Source organism: Malurus melanocephalus, unplaced genomic scaffold, assembly GCF_030028575.1.
Source record: "Malurus melanocephalus ecotype Western Australia unplaced genomic scaffold, MMel_1.1 scaffold_166, whole genome shotgun sequence".
Taxonomy (NCBI): Eukaryota; Metazoa; Chordata; class Aves; order Passeriformes; family Maluridae; genus Malurus; species Malurus melanocephalus.
The window spans coordinates 1,309,019-1,325,255 of NW_026623398.1; the positions used below are offsets into that span (position 1 = coordinate 1,309,019).

Consider the following 16,237-nt stretch of genomic DNA (forward strand, 5'->3'; position numbering starts at 1 on the left):
TGCAAGCAGCACCCCCCCTTCTCTCATTTTATTTACTTTTTCATCTCATCCCTCTCTTTTCAGGAAAATCCCAGTCTTGTGAGGCTCTGCCCCTCTCAGTGCTGTGAACTCCATGCATTTCTATCCAATAGCCCCAGCACAGTAACATGAAAGGTACATGTGCTGCTCCTCCCAGCTGAGAGTTTGTTTAAATTAATGGAGACCCAGAAAAGAGCCTGTCCCAGTCTCAGTGTAAGTTCTCTTCAACTACAGTCCTTCCCTTAAAAAGGAATCCAGATGCTGGCTTTCTGCCTTGCTCCTCCCCAGAAGAGGAGACATCGAGGAGAYTGGAAAGTCAGTGACCACAACTCTTTAGTCCCTCAGTGACAAAAKAGCAATGAAACTACCTCCCCCGCTGTCTCCAAGTACTTACTTTGAATGTCACTCTATTTTACACCTTGACACAAGAAAAATAATGCTGATTASCAGAGAGGAGAAAAATGAGAAACTAAGAAAAGTTTGAAAATCTTTAGAAAATATTTTTTTTCTGTTTCACTTTCGAACACAAAGAGATGACTTGACACAAGGCCATAGGAGTGCACATTTCTGGGTCTAAACCTTATGTTAATACTCTGCCAACAGCTCATTTCAAACCAAAGCAACAGCCAGTTACTCACACAGAATCAACTCTACGAATTCCACAACTTGGAGCAAAGATAGTCATCAGTAAATACATCAGACAGAAACATTAGGTTCTCAATTCACATTGAGAATTATTTTTTTCCTTCTTCTTTTTAATAGAACAATAAATGATTTAGTCAATTCCTTGATATACTATTAGGTAAACAATTTTAGTAAACAAGAGTTTCAGAGAAGATTACGTGTTAAAAGTGCCTGACATTAATCTTCTATTTAACAAACAAATCTCAGCTAATGGCATAGCCTGGGGAAAACGCAAAAATAGAAGCTCATCTGAAAGGCTTCTCATGGAAGCAGCATGATTAAAGTACATGAGGAACAATCCTGTAAGTCAAGCAAGCATGATATGGCTCACAGTGACTAATCAAGGTAGTTTGTAAAGCTTATGTTATATAGCTGGTTTTAACAGAACATGTTTGTTCATTCTGGACATAATAGGAAGACAAATGAGTGAACCTGGTGTTTACCAGTACATAAGAGTGGCACATTTCATTAGCTGGTCCCAAACTAAACAAGGCTTTGAAGCCAGGGTTCATCCTATCTAACTTGAGTCACTTAATTGAGGCAGCTGAAATAAAACCCCACTAGTTACTCTATGCTTAGCAGGGAGAAACAGGTATCTCCAGTGGCCATACAGGTTTTGCATCTGCCAAAACATGCAGGTTTTTAACCTCAGTGGGATACATCTGATTCCATGATACTAACAATCACCTGTGAAACACCTTAATTTTTATTCAAACTGATTATATATCCATGTAAGAGAACCCATACATGGCCAGTCTACAACACTGTTGCTTCTATTTTGTGATGCTATGGTAAACAATTATTTACTTTAATTATTACACAACAAACATTCTTGACATGATAAATTACTATGGGGTTGGCTGGTACCCAAGCAATCAATTCTTGGTCTCTAATTGTTCATCTTCCTGACTCAGCTAAGTTTAGTTTCAATGATACCAACAAAACAAAAGCCAAATTTTTAATACATACATAAGATCAGTATATGTGCATATCTGTATACAGACTGTACCCCTTCTTTTGTTTATTACTCCAACATCCCATATCATGTCTATTTATAGGTTTGGTTTGTTCCAGTATGGACATTAATGTGTACTTTTAAATCTACTTCTTAACTAGTAACTTTTATGTGCTCAGTTCTCACAGTACAATGGCAACTTTTACCATTTAGCCCTCTTTTATGCTTATATGCCATTTGCTGCCTTCCTCAGAGTCTGTTGCTTCCATGCAGAGTTTGGTAAACAGTAGAGACATGACTGAAAATGTATTTACTCTTCATGATTATTTTAATTTTTTTTTTTTTCAACAGAAGAATATCTGTTTGGGTTTTAGGAATTTTGCAGAGTACTCCACAGTTCTAAGCAAAATACTTCCTCATTTTTAGCCCCTTTTTCAAAACTGGCAAAATGCTTACCCTATGTTCTTCTTGTTGCTGCTTTAAAGTTTCATATTCAAGGGCTGGYGCAGGAAGCTGAGAGATGATCATTTCAGTTTCAGTTAACCATGGCCAAAGCTCTTCATAAGTCTCCCAGAACTGGTTAACCAGGGACTGAGCCCGCTCCAGCTGGAGGTTTCTCTCTGAGTTCATTTGACAGACTGCATCATATTTCTGTAAGAGGCTTTCAATTTTTTTCTGTAAAATAATAAYGATTTTTAAGTGTGCTTTGCATGTGTCTATTACCTTCATTTATAAACATTCTTTGATAATTATAGCACCAATTCACAGTGAATAAAATTTCAGTTTTGATGTTTCTACAGTGTCACTGTTTGAGGTGGACAGAATCAAGAATGCAGGAGACCAGAATTTGGCAGAATACTTGCAAAATAATTAGAAAATATTTAATGATAATGATATTTACAAATAACACTTTTCACAGAGCTTTTAGTCAAGCTGCAAATGATCTGACCACMGATCTTAGCCCGACTTCCTTACAGTAGACACTTATCTTCAATGACACTTGGCAGAAACTAAGTTTTCCAAAGCACTTCTGAATCAAAGCAACATGAACAATACACAAAATCTGCTGGGATGTTAGGTTTGGTTTGGTGGTTTGTTTTGGGGTTTTTTTTTGGGGAGGAGGGGAGGTTGGTTCAGTCTGGCAAGATATTAGGATATAGTGTTGTGACTGTAGTTTACAAACTTGCAATAGAAACCACAATACATTATTTTCCAGGTTAGCATACACTACTYAATGAGAATGTATTATCATTAATAACACAGATAGTAGTGATAGAATTGTACGGTTTATACATTACAGATTTACTGTATTTGGGTATGTGATAATAAATAAAAGCATCAACTAGCTATATATTTTTCCTGTGGAAGACTGCCCCTATTATCATGTTTATGAAATATTAAATGTGACAATGCACATAAACTTCCTAGTCTTGGAAAAGTTACATATATGTAATTTATGTTTAATGTGAAATTTTGGGGTTTTTTTGGCAGAACAAGTTATCCTTTCATTTGTTATGTCTTGCATGTAAATTAAGTATAGAAACGCTATCCAAAGGACAAAAACATAACCTTAACACACAGATATACAGTATTTTTGACAAATAAAAATATTTAGTAGACACACAAAATTGCTCTGCCTTATGGATACAGTTTCACAGACAGATGAGATGTTCTATCTTAAATTCACTCAAGAGCAAATCAAATTTATTCAGAGATCCTGCAGCACAACACAATTACTGAAGCGTTGTTTTTCACAGATTGGAAGGACTAAATCTACACAACATATCCAGCCTCACTGTAATTTAGCAAAAAAATCCCAATCCCACAACTAATCCTTCCTAAATGCCAACATGAAAAATCCATCTGTACATATCTGCAGCCCCGACATTGGGCTCTCTGTGTCTGTAGCAATAAACAAAGTCATAAGAATGCCTTTCGTGGGCTGTGACAGGAAGAATAATCTTGGCAAGCAAGGTTTACATGGGAATCAGCAGAAACGAAAGTAAATATCTCCACTGAGGTGCGCAGCCATTGAATTCAGCACAGAAATGCTCACGCCCAGAGCGTCACTGACCCAAAAGAGCTCGGAAGATAAACTGACAGATTCCACACATCAACTCATGACTAATACCTCTTCACTCAGTCATCTGTAGGTTAAAATACCATTTACTATGGATGAAGATGATAAATGGGGCTCTAAATTAGTGTCAGGCAAAGAAGCAAGTACGCAGTGTTTGTTCTTTCAACATCCCGAAGGAAGGAGAGTAATATAAAACAGCATTTCCTCTAGTATTACAATCCTCAGTCTAGAAGTGGCTGTAATTAATGCTTTTGCATTAGTATTTTAAAAAGACACTGTAGGAATCCTTCTACTTATATATTGTCTTCTTATCTATCACTGTAGCTGCAATTTAAGGAACTTTACCTTCATCATCTGTTTCTCTTCTTCAGTGCATGTTTTCATAATCTTATCCCCAGATTTAACAAGTTCRTCTATAGTATCTTTGTGCCTTAAAATCTCCATGGTAAAAGCCTTGAAACACAATAAAAATTGGTTAGAATAATCATAATAAAAAAAGTATTTGGAGCAAAAACTGGTTTTGAAGTGCATTAATTATGATGGACTGAAAATTAAATTGTGCCAGTACATCTTCTAGATGGAGAGTGTGCTGGCCAATAATTAACATGACAGTTGGAAATGCATTTCTTTTACCTTTTGAACTTGCAGCTGAGCAGTGGTCTGGTCTTGCTCAAGTCTAATATCACCCAGAGACATCAGTTTCTTTTCTGTTTCTGCAATCCAGGCAAATTCAGCATCAGCTGCTTGATCAAACTAAATGAGGGAGACAAGAATTAGTTCAGCAGTTCTGCAGACATGAAATTAGAATAACTGTTTCAAAAATTTTAAAGAAGATTTATTAGCATATTTTTAAATTGCTAGAAAGATAGCAGCTTACTTTCCATTTGAGGTTTTTAAAGAAATGAAATACAATGCCCAAAGTGGTTCTGAGGGATTGTAATACAAGGAGCTTAATTCATAAGCATGACAAAGCAACAGAAGCAAATACTTTTTTCCAAAGCCTACAGCTCTCTAACAGCCATAAGAAAATAAAAGAGGGTTATAATCTCAGAGTTTCAACTAGACTGTTTGTTTTCATTTTATTCTGCTTTCACATGTCTCTTCCATCTCTGTGTTTATTATTACTGCTAGTGTTGCAATTATCCTCAGACACAGCTCTTTGATGTTACCCTAATCTGAAGAGCTGCTTTGGTATTAAATGATCAAGGCAAAACAATCACAGTTCAACTAAGTTAGGGCAAAAACCTCACTGAATTTAGAGAAGAGAGGATTTCATCCAAATCTARGCCTCAGATTAAATGCAAAATTTTTTTGAGCATTTAGATACGACCAGTCCTTTTCCTAAAAGATTAACTTCCAACCACAATTAGATAACATTTAAGTGTTTCAAAAATTACCTAAAAGCACTAATGTAATGAGAGGACCTGTTTCTTACTAATTTGAAAAGAAAAGCACGACAAGAAACACGTAGGGATCTAAATCTTTTAACATGTGAGACCAAATTTTAAGAAAAATAAATCATACATTCCCACTTCAGACCAAGTTCATAGGCATGCATCTTAGCATGCACATGTTGCAGTACTTAAGCAGGGCAGCTTTGAGCCTAAGCCATARAGAAATGGGATATATCAGATGCACAGTGTAGAAACTACAAAGAATTTATTTATTGAATTAGTTAAAACTCTGCACCCCCCCATCCCTCCTCCAAACGTAACTGAACCTGAGTTCTTGTGAAAGTCTGTCAGGATGTTTTCAGTCAGAACCTCCTACTTGTGTTGTTGATGCCCACCCTTTCCCCAGAAGTCTTTTTCTGAACACTCTCAATCTCACTTGTCTTTAAAATATGCTGGTCTGTGCCTTTATGGCTGCAGACGGTAACAGCCCTGCTCCTTAATATAACTGGAATTCACTTTAGTCACTAAATCAGAATTGTCTTAGTGGTTAATCATGAGTCCCATAACATGAAAAAAGCAGTTTGGAGATTTTATGCTTTATGAGTCGATCTTTTTCAGCCTCTATAATCTGCTTGTTACATGAAAGAGCACGTTCTTTTTTACTATATGTCATTTTTCATTTAAAGTAACAGAAAGTAAGACTTGTCCTAAATATTGTGACATCCTAATAGAAAGGTATGTTCTGAAATAATGAGTACTTTAAACATTAGCATGAAGCACATGCACTAGTGGTAGTTGAATCCTGGCTTTAGAAACTACAGTTCACAATAAAGCTTTTCAGAGCCCATCTATTTACGACAGAAATGGAGAAGATGATTTCAAATGTATTAGGCGTACAAACTCACTGCAGTGTGATTTTCTGATACCAAACATTCATGGGTTTGTAAGTAATATTGAGGAAATATTTAATGGAAATAACAAAATTGAGGCTTGGCAGTGAAACTTCTAAGTTAAATAGCATCAAGGAAGGACAGAACTCCAAACTCAATTTGCTGAAAGTATAGGATTTCCAATTTGTGATGCTTAAAAACAACATTAAGGAATAAAAAGCATAAAATTGGTACTCTATGCCTCCAAAATTTGAAATGTTTTCTTCCCATTATACATGGCAGTTTTCTAATGAGCTCTGAGCTACACTTTCAGTCACTATAAAATTGTCTGCTTAATCCCCATCCAGTTTAACCAAGCATAGTTCATTGTGGTACTTTTTTTTCTGACTAGGAATGATTGACTTCTGAATATGATGATACTGTGATTTTCCCCATGAATRCCTTCTAAAGCACTCTCTGCTTTTGAGTGAAGTGCAAGTAAGCCCAAAGTAGAATATGCCCTTGTATTTCTACATAGAACTCCTTCACCAGAGGACCCCACCAATGCCTTCATTGAGAAATGAAGACTAAACAACACAACTGAATTTATCTCTAAGATAAATCGATTGGTCTGGGACCATTTTGCCCCAGATAGTTCAAAATCCTGGACATTGCATTTGTCCTTTAGTCTTCCAGCTTCCACGGACAACATGATGCTATTGTGCCTAACCATCTCTCTTTCCTGCTGCATTCCTCACCATGGTCCAGGAACATCTAGCATGAAACCCACACTACTCCTACCAAACCYTCATATTCACAGCAGCTTTTCCTTCACCCAAAACTTCTTCATAATACAGGTACTTAAGCAAGTTGCCACAGGGCAAACTTAAAGAGCACTAGCTTCTCCAAAAATGCTTTTTATTTTGCATAGTCTAAATGGGAACTAGCTTATCCTCTACTGAAAGCACATTAAGCCACCTGCCACTTATCACAGGATATAGTGTATAGGAGTTTATTGTGGTGATGTGGGTTGGCTGAAGTGGAGGTTAGGGTGCAGGATGAGAGTGCAAAGCACTCTTGCAACACTAGCTAGTGGAACAGCAGCTCTGGACTTTCCATGTCTGGACCTGAAACTGCTCAGCTTATGCTAGAGGATGCAACATGCTCATGGAATTCAGAAAATCTGAAGGAGAGCAAAAATAAAATCTCTTATCACTCATTAAAAAAAATAAAAACACCCTTCATTTTTGAGGATTAGGTTACYGAGACAAGAAAATATTGACTAGCAAACCCCTTAAAAAGAAACCTGAAGTAATTTTTAAGATCACTTAGAAGAAAATCTGAATTACTGCCAGTTTCTTTTAGTCAGCTTTTAGCAAATATTGAAACTACTACACATGCTTTCTCTTTGTCCTTTGTTACAACTATTTGTGGGAACTATACAGCAAAAGTAGAAAACTCAGTCAATACTTTTATGCCTGAACTGTAGGCAGACACYGAAAAATTGTGTTTTCATATTGCATATATAAGCAGGCTTAAATATGAGACTACTTAATGACAAAATTAAAGCCCAGGTATCAATGTGTATTCATGTATACTTCTGTGCATGTACAGAAACCTCCACATTTAAATAACTCAGTTTTTGAGCCCCAAGAAGAAAAGAACTGTACRTATTAATAAAAACTAGTGTTATTTAAATCCTCCACTACAGCTTGAACAATATCACCCAGCTTTGAATTGTGTAAGTGCAGAGGGGCTAGACAATCAGCTGATGCTAAAAGGTGTGGCCAATCCAGCAACATCAGCATCCCATCCAGTAAAGTGGCTCAGGATCTGGACCATATCTTACTTAATACAACATGACACACAAAAGACATGGGCAGGTCAGTTCTTAAGCAAACTCTGACTTAAGGAGCCAACGGACAGCAACAGCAAGTTTAGCTAAAATACTGTTGTTTACATCAACMAAAAGGGAGACAACTACAACAACATACAGATTAGCTGAGTTCTGACATTCAGATCTTAACAGTGAAGTCCCATTTCAYTGAAATGGGCCTTTTGCTGCTCAAGCTTAACAAACTCATGGCAACATTATTAAAGGACAGCTTTTGTTCAAGTAAGTACACATGGCCTGTTAGTGTTATTTGTAAAGAAGTTTTCAGTACCTGCTGGGATCTCAGGATGGCAGCATCAATCTCATCCACCTTCTGAGAGATTGTGTCACTCACTAATCTGAAACGTTCATTGTCCTCCGTGATCATCTTGTCAAGCCCCTCTCTGGCCCTCCATGGCACCAGCTCCAAGAATGCACTGCCAACTTCATTCAGAGTGTCCAGTAAGCCTTTATTGTTCTTTGCTTCTTTTTTCAGCTCCTTTAAAAGGCCATTTAATACAATTAAATCACTTAAACCTGGCAGTATATCAACAGAACATACAGTTTGCATTTTTTTCATTCTTGCATGTGCAGTCAAGTACTGAAATGTTTTCCACACAAACCAAATGGCTAAATTAGAATACTTATTTTCAGCTAAGCTGCATTAGCTTTTTGATACTGTAAATTATTTGACAGAAAGATAGGTGATTAAGTGAATTTTCCACAGAATCTATGCTAAATATATTTCTCCAGTCAGTATGACTGTCTGAAAATTTTTTAAGAGTTGCTAGTRCTTCATGAAGCATCCAAAGAAAGTAAAACTAATGGATGGTTGCAGACTGTAACTCCATAAGGAACTAAGTCATCAGCAAATAAAATCAACACACARTATAGCAAGACATGATGAATTCAAATTACTTCTGCAATGAACAATGACCAGATTAAATTTCAAGCACTTTCTACACAAATGAACGAGTTTTTACCTGTACAGAACTCCTCATCTATTAAAGAAATTTAATAGAATTTTTTAAGCTTCCCTCCTCAACATCTTCCATACCATGAAGCTTATACTACATTTTTTTCTTTTGAAATAAATCTTGTTAAACAGAATTRGTAATATATATATAAAATGCTGACACATTTTATATTTTACAAGATTTTATCCATGACACAGCTAAAGAACTAAAATAACTTTGTTTGACAACTTATGAGCTTTCCCAGCCTTAGGTAGCTCCTTGAATAAAATGAAAATGTGCTTCTCTTGTGCTAAAAATAAACCTCAGCCCAATCTCACAGATTATAACAGTTGACTCTGGAAAGGGAGTTTGATTCTTAACTACTKTTACATTTAGTCAAATGATCTGATGCCAAAATTAGTTATTCAAAAAAATATTTCATATCAAGCATAAATTAAAACAAAACCTCACTGAATCACAGAGCAGTGAATAATCCACAGGTTCTAAAACCTACCTTTTGTCTTTCTTGCACTTGACTTAATTCTTCACCCTTTGGTATTTGAGTTTCGTAGGAGAGCAACTCCATCTCTACTTCATCAAGCCATTTGCAGAGTTCYTCATGAGTTGAGTGCAGTTGGCCTGCAAGCTGCAGAGCCTGCTCTAAAGTCTTGGATACATCAGAACTTAATTTTGTAATGTCTTTGTATCTTGCTTTAATGCCTTCCAGTTTATCTTGAACAATTACAACTTCATCACCTAAAATATCAAAGGGATGTTATTTTCTGTGATCACAAATATTGAAAAGAGAAAAACCAAACTAAACCACAACAAAAAAAAAATTAAAATCCCAAACTCCACATATTACAGAAACCTTGGTATTTAACTTACAAAATAACCTAAAAAAGGTGACAAGGTCAATCCTCAACTGGTGTAAATTATCCCATCATCACTAAAGTCCATGGAACTATAAAGTTTGCCTCAGTTCAGGATCAGTTCTTCCATCTTTTTCCTACTTTACTAAACTATTAGAAAGGAGTTACATCCAATATTTAACACAAATGTTCTTAAAAAAAAAGAACCCACCCTTAAATTCACAATACTTCTTACAAAGGCCAAATAAAAGATACAAAAAYRTTATTGAAAATATAAAGAGCAAAAAAAAAAATCTACATAAGACTAACTAGACTTTTAAGTGGATTCTGACATCATATTTCACCCTCATTGTCCATTTGAAACACAACTCAAGAGGCTAAAAGAAAAACAATGCATTGGAATTTATTAGYCTTAATATTAGAAATGTTCAGATTWCATTATAGATKATGTGTAATGTTGAAGTTTGRAACAGAAAAAGATWWTACCACCCTGCACAAACACATGTATGTCTCAAAGGGTTCAAGAACTTTACAAATAYTGGAAAATCTGGACAGATGTTGATCTATAGAACAGACATATTGTATAGAACTGGAATGCAACTTTTCCCACAGTACAAGTTCCCATGGGCAAAGCCTTCCCCTTGCAGTAAAAGGTAGTCTAAYATCTTGTTCATCTGTGGATGCCTGCAGGGAATTTACTGTGTCCACTGCCAAATAGCCCTCCATTATGAGTAATGTCCATAACTCGCTATTAGGAATGGAATGCGGGTTCACTAAAATAATTTTCCACTGAAGAAAGGATTCGAGGGCTAAATTCTCTACAGGCAAAAAGGGGCTTTTACTCACTTACATTAAAAGTAAAATTGACCACAAAACATAACCTAGCTTGACCTCAAACCTTTATTAAAATAAACAACTATGATTGCTTTAACAAGTTAATATGAACGGTATTTACAAGTTTCACTTAAATTTTCTTAAGCATCTACAAGAAAAAAAAAAAGACAAATTATAGTTTTATGTAAGTTCTCACCTGTTGTTTGYTTGAGAAGCTCTAAGCCATTTTGTATAGCTAAATCAACATTTTGTTTTCTAAGAAGAATCTCTTCCTGTAGTTCCTATAAATAAAGGTCATTTWTATTAGCACAGTCCTAATAAAATATATTATTTTTATTTAGAAGAAGCATACTGACATTTTAAAATGAATATATTAATGAAAATAAATGAAGTATGGCAATATAAATCAAATTAAAAACATGAATTAAATAAGAAATGAACAGAAATCAAAATACCAGGACTTCAGAGTGCTGTTTCTCAAGCAATTCTGTGTTGCAATCTTGGACTGACAATTTGTTCAGTTTATCATGGATTTCATTCAGCCAGTTCATCAATTCAACTTCGTCCTCTCCAAAAATCTGAGCATTGCTGTAAGCTTGCTGGAGAAGTTCAGACCTGCYGTTGCTCTTCTCTTGAATTTCAATGTATCGTGCCTGAGAAGAATCTAGCTTTTCCTGTACCATATCTTTATCTTCCCTGGAGCTCATAGTCTTTAGAGACTGACCAGCACTAATGGCCTGATGTAAACTCTTATTGTGAGCTAGGACATCWTCTTCTAGGGCCTATATTTTATTCAAATAATGAAGAATAATGGAAAAGAAAATCAGAAAAAACATAAAATGAATTCAAGTGGAACTCAATAAAAATTGAATGAAAAAGGACATATTGCCAACATAAATATATAAAACTTAAATTACAAGGRAAAAAAAAAGAAACAGTATGGTAAAATGAGTAAAGTGCAACAGCTTTGCCAGTTGTGTTGTGCTTTACAGAAGACCATTCTTTCTAAATAGAATGACCAAAGCAAGTGAGTGGCTTGTATCTTACTTTGTGCTGAGAAATTTGCTGMTGCAGTTTGGAGGCCTGCGTTCCAATGGGTTCTGCATTTGCAAGCCTCTTCTCTGTGGCTGTCAGCCACTCCACCAGTGGCTCCAGAGCTTCATGGAACTGCTGTGCTACCACCGAGATGCCTTCCAGCTGACGGTTCCTAACAATACACCCAGGGAATTGTTATTTTTTGTGATGATGTAAGTGTGAAACAGTTTGAATAAAGAAAAAAAGCTCCTTGAATCCTTTGAGAAAAAACCCAGAAATAATTCAATCTCATTGTAGAAACCAGTCACCAAATTAAACAGACAAATATCCATGATACTCAATGGAAAGCAAGGTAAAGTAAAAATCAAATAAAATTAAAAACAAACACCTGTAAGGCATTTGGCTAATATATCAGTTTTGCAAATAAAAATAATATCACTTTATTCATCTACTTTTTGCTAAAAATAATCKAGCACTCAATTCAGTAAACATAGTTTCATACCCTGTTAGGATAGTACTCAAGTTTCCAGATATCTTAAAGCATAAAGTTACACTATCTTGACTGATATACATATTTTAAAGTTAGGCAAAGGCTTTACTGAACCAGAACATACTGTCATGCTTCCTCAGTGTTGTAAAATATTTTTAGGCAATTTTTCAATGACGTAAACAGAACTATTTGGCTCTACATTTGCATCTCTTGTCCTGGATAAAAGCTCTCAATGAAGTTAGTGAGAAAACATTAATAATGCACAGAGACTTGACCTCCAAAACAGAAACGCTCTATTCTGAAACATTTCTGATTCAGATTATTACATGTCAGAGGACTCTTGATTAAGAAAGTCTTCTCTGAAAGAGAAGYGGTGAACAAATGTCATTCAAGCAGACATTTAGATGAGATTCATTCTATACGAAAAACATCTCACTCTCATTTTTCAAATGAGGATCTCATTGCAGAAAAAAAAGCTACGTTTATATGTGCTTTCCAAGGATTATAAATAAGGTAGACTTGACATGCTTAGCCATGGAACACTCTGTGGSGTACTCTACATAGTTTTTTAAACTATCCTCAGATTCCTTCTTCCTTTYTAGAGACCAGCCAAAGAACAATGGAAACAAGCTTGCAGCTAATGGATGGCTTGGAAAAAGTTGCAATTTCATTTCTAATTAGATATCACCAGACTGGGAGGATATTATTAAATTAAACATGACATTAACATTTACCCCAGCTAATGAGTCAGATTCCTTCAATTAAAAAAAAAAAAAAAAAAAAAAAAAAAAAAAAGAGGAGGAAATAATGGTCTATTAGCAGTTGACTAATTAAATAATCCTATTATTAGAATGAGGTAACAAAACAGGTTCAACTAAAGAGAGGCTACCAGAAGGAACAGGAGACAACAGAGGTGAGTTCAATGCTGCTCCAAGTACCCACACAAGCATTTGTTCTTCACTGTAAAGCTTCACTGCGTGCWTTAAATTTGTTTTCTTAAACTTCCTAAGTCCTTTCTTATTTTCAATTATATGCTTCTTTTCAGGCTGTGTCTCATGCACTCTTCTCTCTACTCTGAACAAGACTGCCCTTCTCAAATCCCCACCYGGAAAATATGTTCAGTAATGCTTTCAACACAGATTCCTTCAAAGACACTTTACAGTTCATAACTTTACAGGTATTTTATACAGTGACAACAACTCTTGAAAATGAGTCTGTGTATACACAGGTCCTATGTGCATGAATTTTGTTTGGGTTTTTTCCAATTGAAACTTGAATTGGACTGCAACGACTTGTAAGAGACAGGGTTTTCTGTGTTGCTGGAATATATATCTACATACTTTAAAAATCTTTTTTCTTCTTGAGAGCTCAGCACCTTTCATGCATCTGYAACTGACAGTATGAATACCTCTAAGTTGCAGAAACTAATTATGTAGATGACATCAAACAAAAAAAGGAAAGAATTGAGCGACCCCTCTTTGTAGCAGTAAGTTGGGATTTTGAAGTTCCGAGGAAATATAATTATTATTTGTTAGGTGTAAAATTTGCACTTGATTGAATTGCGAAACAGGTTCTTCTTACATTAAAACAGTTAACTGAGATAAAATATTCAGAATAGACATATGCAGTTAATCATAGCAGATTGCCACATCTCGGACTAAATTTCTTTTTAAGACCTTTTGTCCTCTTTAGGTCACTTCTCTCTACTTTTCCTTCAGAGCACCCACTATATCAACATCAAGACACTAAGACGCAATGTAATCAAAAGAATGATAGTACTTCACACAGAGTTCCACATGCTGCTTCTATACATCTATCACATGCTATATCTACCTTTTTCAAATCCATGAAAGAATTTCAAATACCTTGTTTCAGCTTTACTGAGCAAGGCATCCCATCGACTATCCAGGAAACTCAGCTGTTTCAGGATTTTYACTCTATCAGCAGGCTCTGCCGACTCCGCAATTTTCTCCCCTTCGCGCTTGATTGCCTCAACAGTGGGTTTGCGGTCATCCAGCAGCCTCTGGAGAAGCTGCAGAGAAAGCAATCAAGCTCCAGGTTATTAAGAAATATTGCAAYAATGCAAATGTAATAATAGTAGACTTCTTGAAAAGCTGTTAAAACAAACAAACAAMAAAAMAAACAAACCAAAAAAGCCTAAACCACAATGCTTATATTGTGATGGAAGTGTGAACGATGCTAATCAGAGACACACATACCACACAGACCAATCCCTTCCCTGACCAACACAGGCTCATTTTAGTTTCTCAATTGTTTTCCTACAAACACTGGAGTTTCATGAAATCCAAACAACATCCCTGGTTTAGCTGAGCTAAGGATGTGTGGTAGCCCAAAAAGTAAACATATAGAGGAAAAAGTTCTACTTAACACCCYTGAGCGAATCCAGCTATTTAAAATATCTGTTACATTTTATAAGAACACTTTTGAGAAAACTTCATGCCCTTCAAGATTTGGCACCACAGAGATAATTCTGATACACAGAGATGGGAAAATAGATACTAAAAGTATTGCATAATCAATTAATCATTTGCATGAGATACAATTGAATTCACCAATCTAGTATAGCACATTAACTTCTCTGTGAAGAATAAAATACATCTCTGTCTACAATCCTCCCTTCCTCCATTCCCTAKGTCTCTTTGGTAGCATTAACATTTTGCCACTGCAGATATCCCAAGATGACAACAACTGGCCGTAACTTTATATTAAATCTTTRTATTTTATTATATTAAATTAAAATTCATGCCACACAGTCCAACTGGCATAAATTTTATGTTTTATCAACTACATTCTTTTTCCTATAAGCATTATCAAAATAGGCCAAAGTTGTTGACACTGATAGCATCTCTACATCAGCACAGGCYATTTCCCAATGACATTCCAACTAATTACAACGATCATATCAAGATCAAGAGAAAGTATTTAAGTCTGTAACCTGCAATCTTATCTTGGAAGTATTACAGTTAAAATTTACAAGGTTTTATTTTCCGCTTTCCAAATACTGGATTTTATGCTTTCTCCTTTTCCAATGGATCTTTAACATCCTTTCCAGATGATGTTAATAATTCTTACCAGAGCTCAGATTCCACAGAAGATGAGCACTTCTACTAACCATGGACAAAGTCCTGAGTTTTGAACAGATGGCTCCTTTAAACACCTCAGCACACTCCAGTGTAATATAATACACTTGAACAGCTACTATGCTTTGCCAAAGACTGGGAATTTGTTCTCATTGATCCAGTGGAGGAAGAGAGATTCTGAAACAATTTCACTTACCTTCTGTTCTTGTATTTGGGCCTTGACGACTTTGAATTCAGCAGATGGTGGYTTCTGATTAGCCACAAGATCTTCTGTATCAATGAGCCAGCTAAGCAGAGATTCAAGGGCATCCTGAAATCTCCCACAGTGAAGGAGRGCTTCCTGCAACTGTGCAGCACGCTGGGCAACCTGAAAAAACATTAGAGGATCTCACCTATACTTTTTACTTCTGTGAAATGATTAGCCAAAATCTGTAGAACATCTGTCAATATCACTGATAAATACTCTCATTTTTTAACTGTTTGTAACAGCACTATGTCACAATTCAGCATTAATCTCTTGGGACTGCAGATATCCAATGAAAAGAATAGACAGACTCCCAGTAAATTAGCCTGCTCTAGTAATTCGTTACAAGATACTCCTGTTTTATATAGCTACAGTATTAGGAAATAAATTAACGGGATGTCTGCATTTCAGATGGGTCTTTATTTTCCTTTTTGAAAGAGTGAGCCATGAATCCAAAGTGGAATCTCTTCGTTAAATAAAAATAGAAAAGGAGAAGGCAAATAGGTGAACTGCAGGTGTTTATGGTTCCGCTGCATCACACCTTCATGAAGAGAGCAGAATAGCACAATTTCTACTTCCCTCCCTTTCCAGAGCACAATTTCTACTTCCCTCCTTTTCCATTTTCCAACAACAGCTACTGCTGAAAGAAGACTCTTGAAAAGTACAGAAAAACATCTTCAGCCAGTTTTTCAAAGTAGTGGTACTTTCTGAGGTCTCAAGCAATACAACCCTTAAGGTAAAGGAAACTTTCCATCAGTGACACAAAGTTGGGCTGTACCATTGCTCTGTGCACTGTGCAGGTGCAACAGTGTATGTGAGAAAATACAACAAA

At 35.9% G+C, this 16,237-nt stretch overlaps 1 protein-coding gene across 8 annotated transcripts in view; it reads right to left on the reverse strand.

Moving 5' to 3' along the window:
• LOC130577098 (dystonin-like) overlaps positions 1-16,237 on the reverse strand; it is a 292,211-nt gene that overhangs the window by 49,411 nt on the left and 226,563 nt on the right. For all 8 annotated transcript variants that reach the window (XM_057372216.1, XM_057372215.1, XM_057372214.1 and 5 more), the window contains 10 exons: positions 15,358-15,528; positions 13,926-14,092; positions 11,583-11,742; positions 10,991-11,317; positions 10,732-10,816; positions 9,344-9,585; positions 8,166-8,372; positions 4,371-4,490; positions 4,083-4,190; positions 2,114-2,332 (listed from right to left, as the gene is read on the reverse strand). In XM_057372216.1, coding sequence (XP_057228199.1) covers positions 2,114-2,332; positions 4,083-4,190; positions 4,371-4,490; positions 8,166-8,372; positions 9,344-9,585; positions 10,732-10,816; positions 10,991-11,317; positions 11,583-11,742; positions 13,926-14,092; positions 15,358-15,528 — 1,806 coding nt within the window. The remainder of the gene's footprint in view (positions 1-2,113; positions 2,333-4,082; positions 4,191-4,370; positions 4,491-8,165; positions 8,373-9,343; positions 9,586-10,731; positions 10,817-10,990; positions 11,318-11,582; positions 11,743-13,925; positions 14,093-15,357; positions 15,529-16,237) is intronic.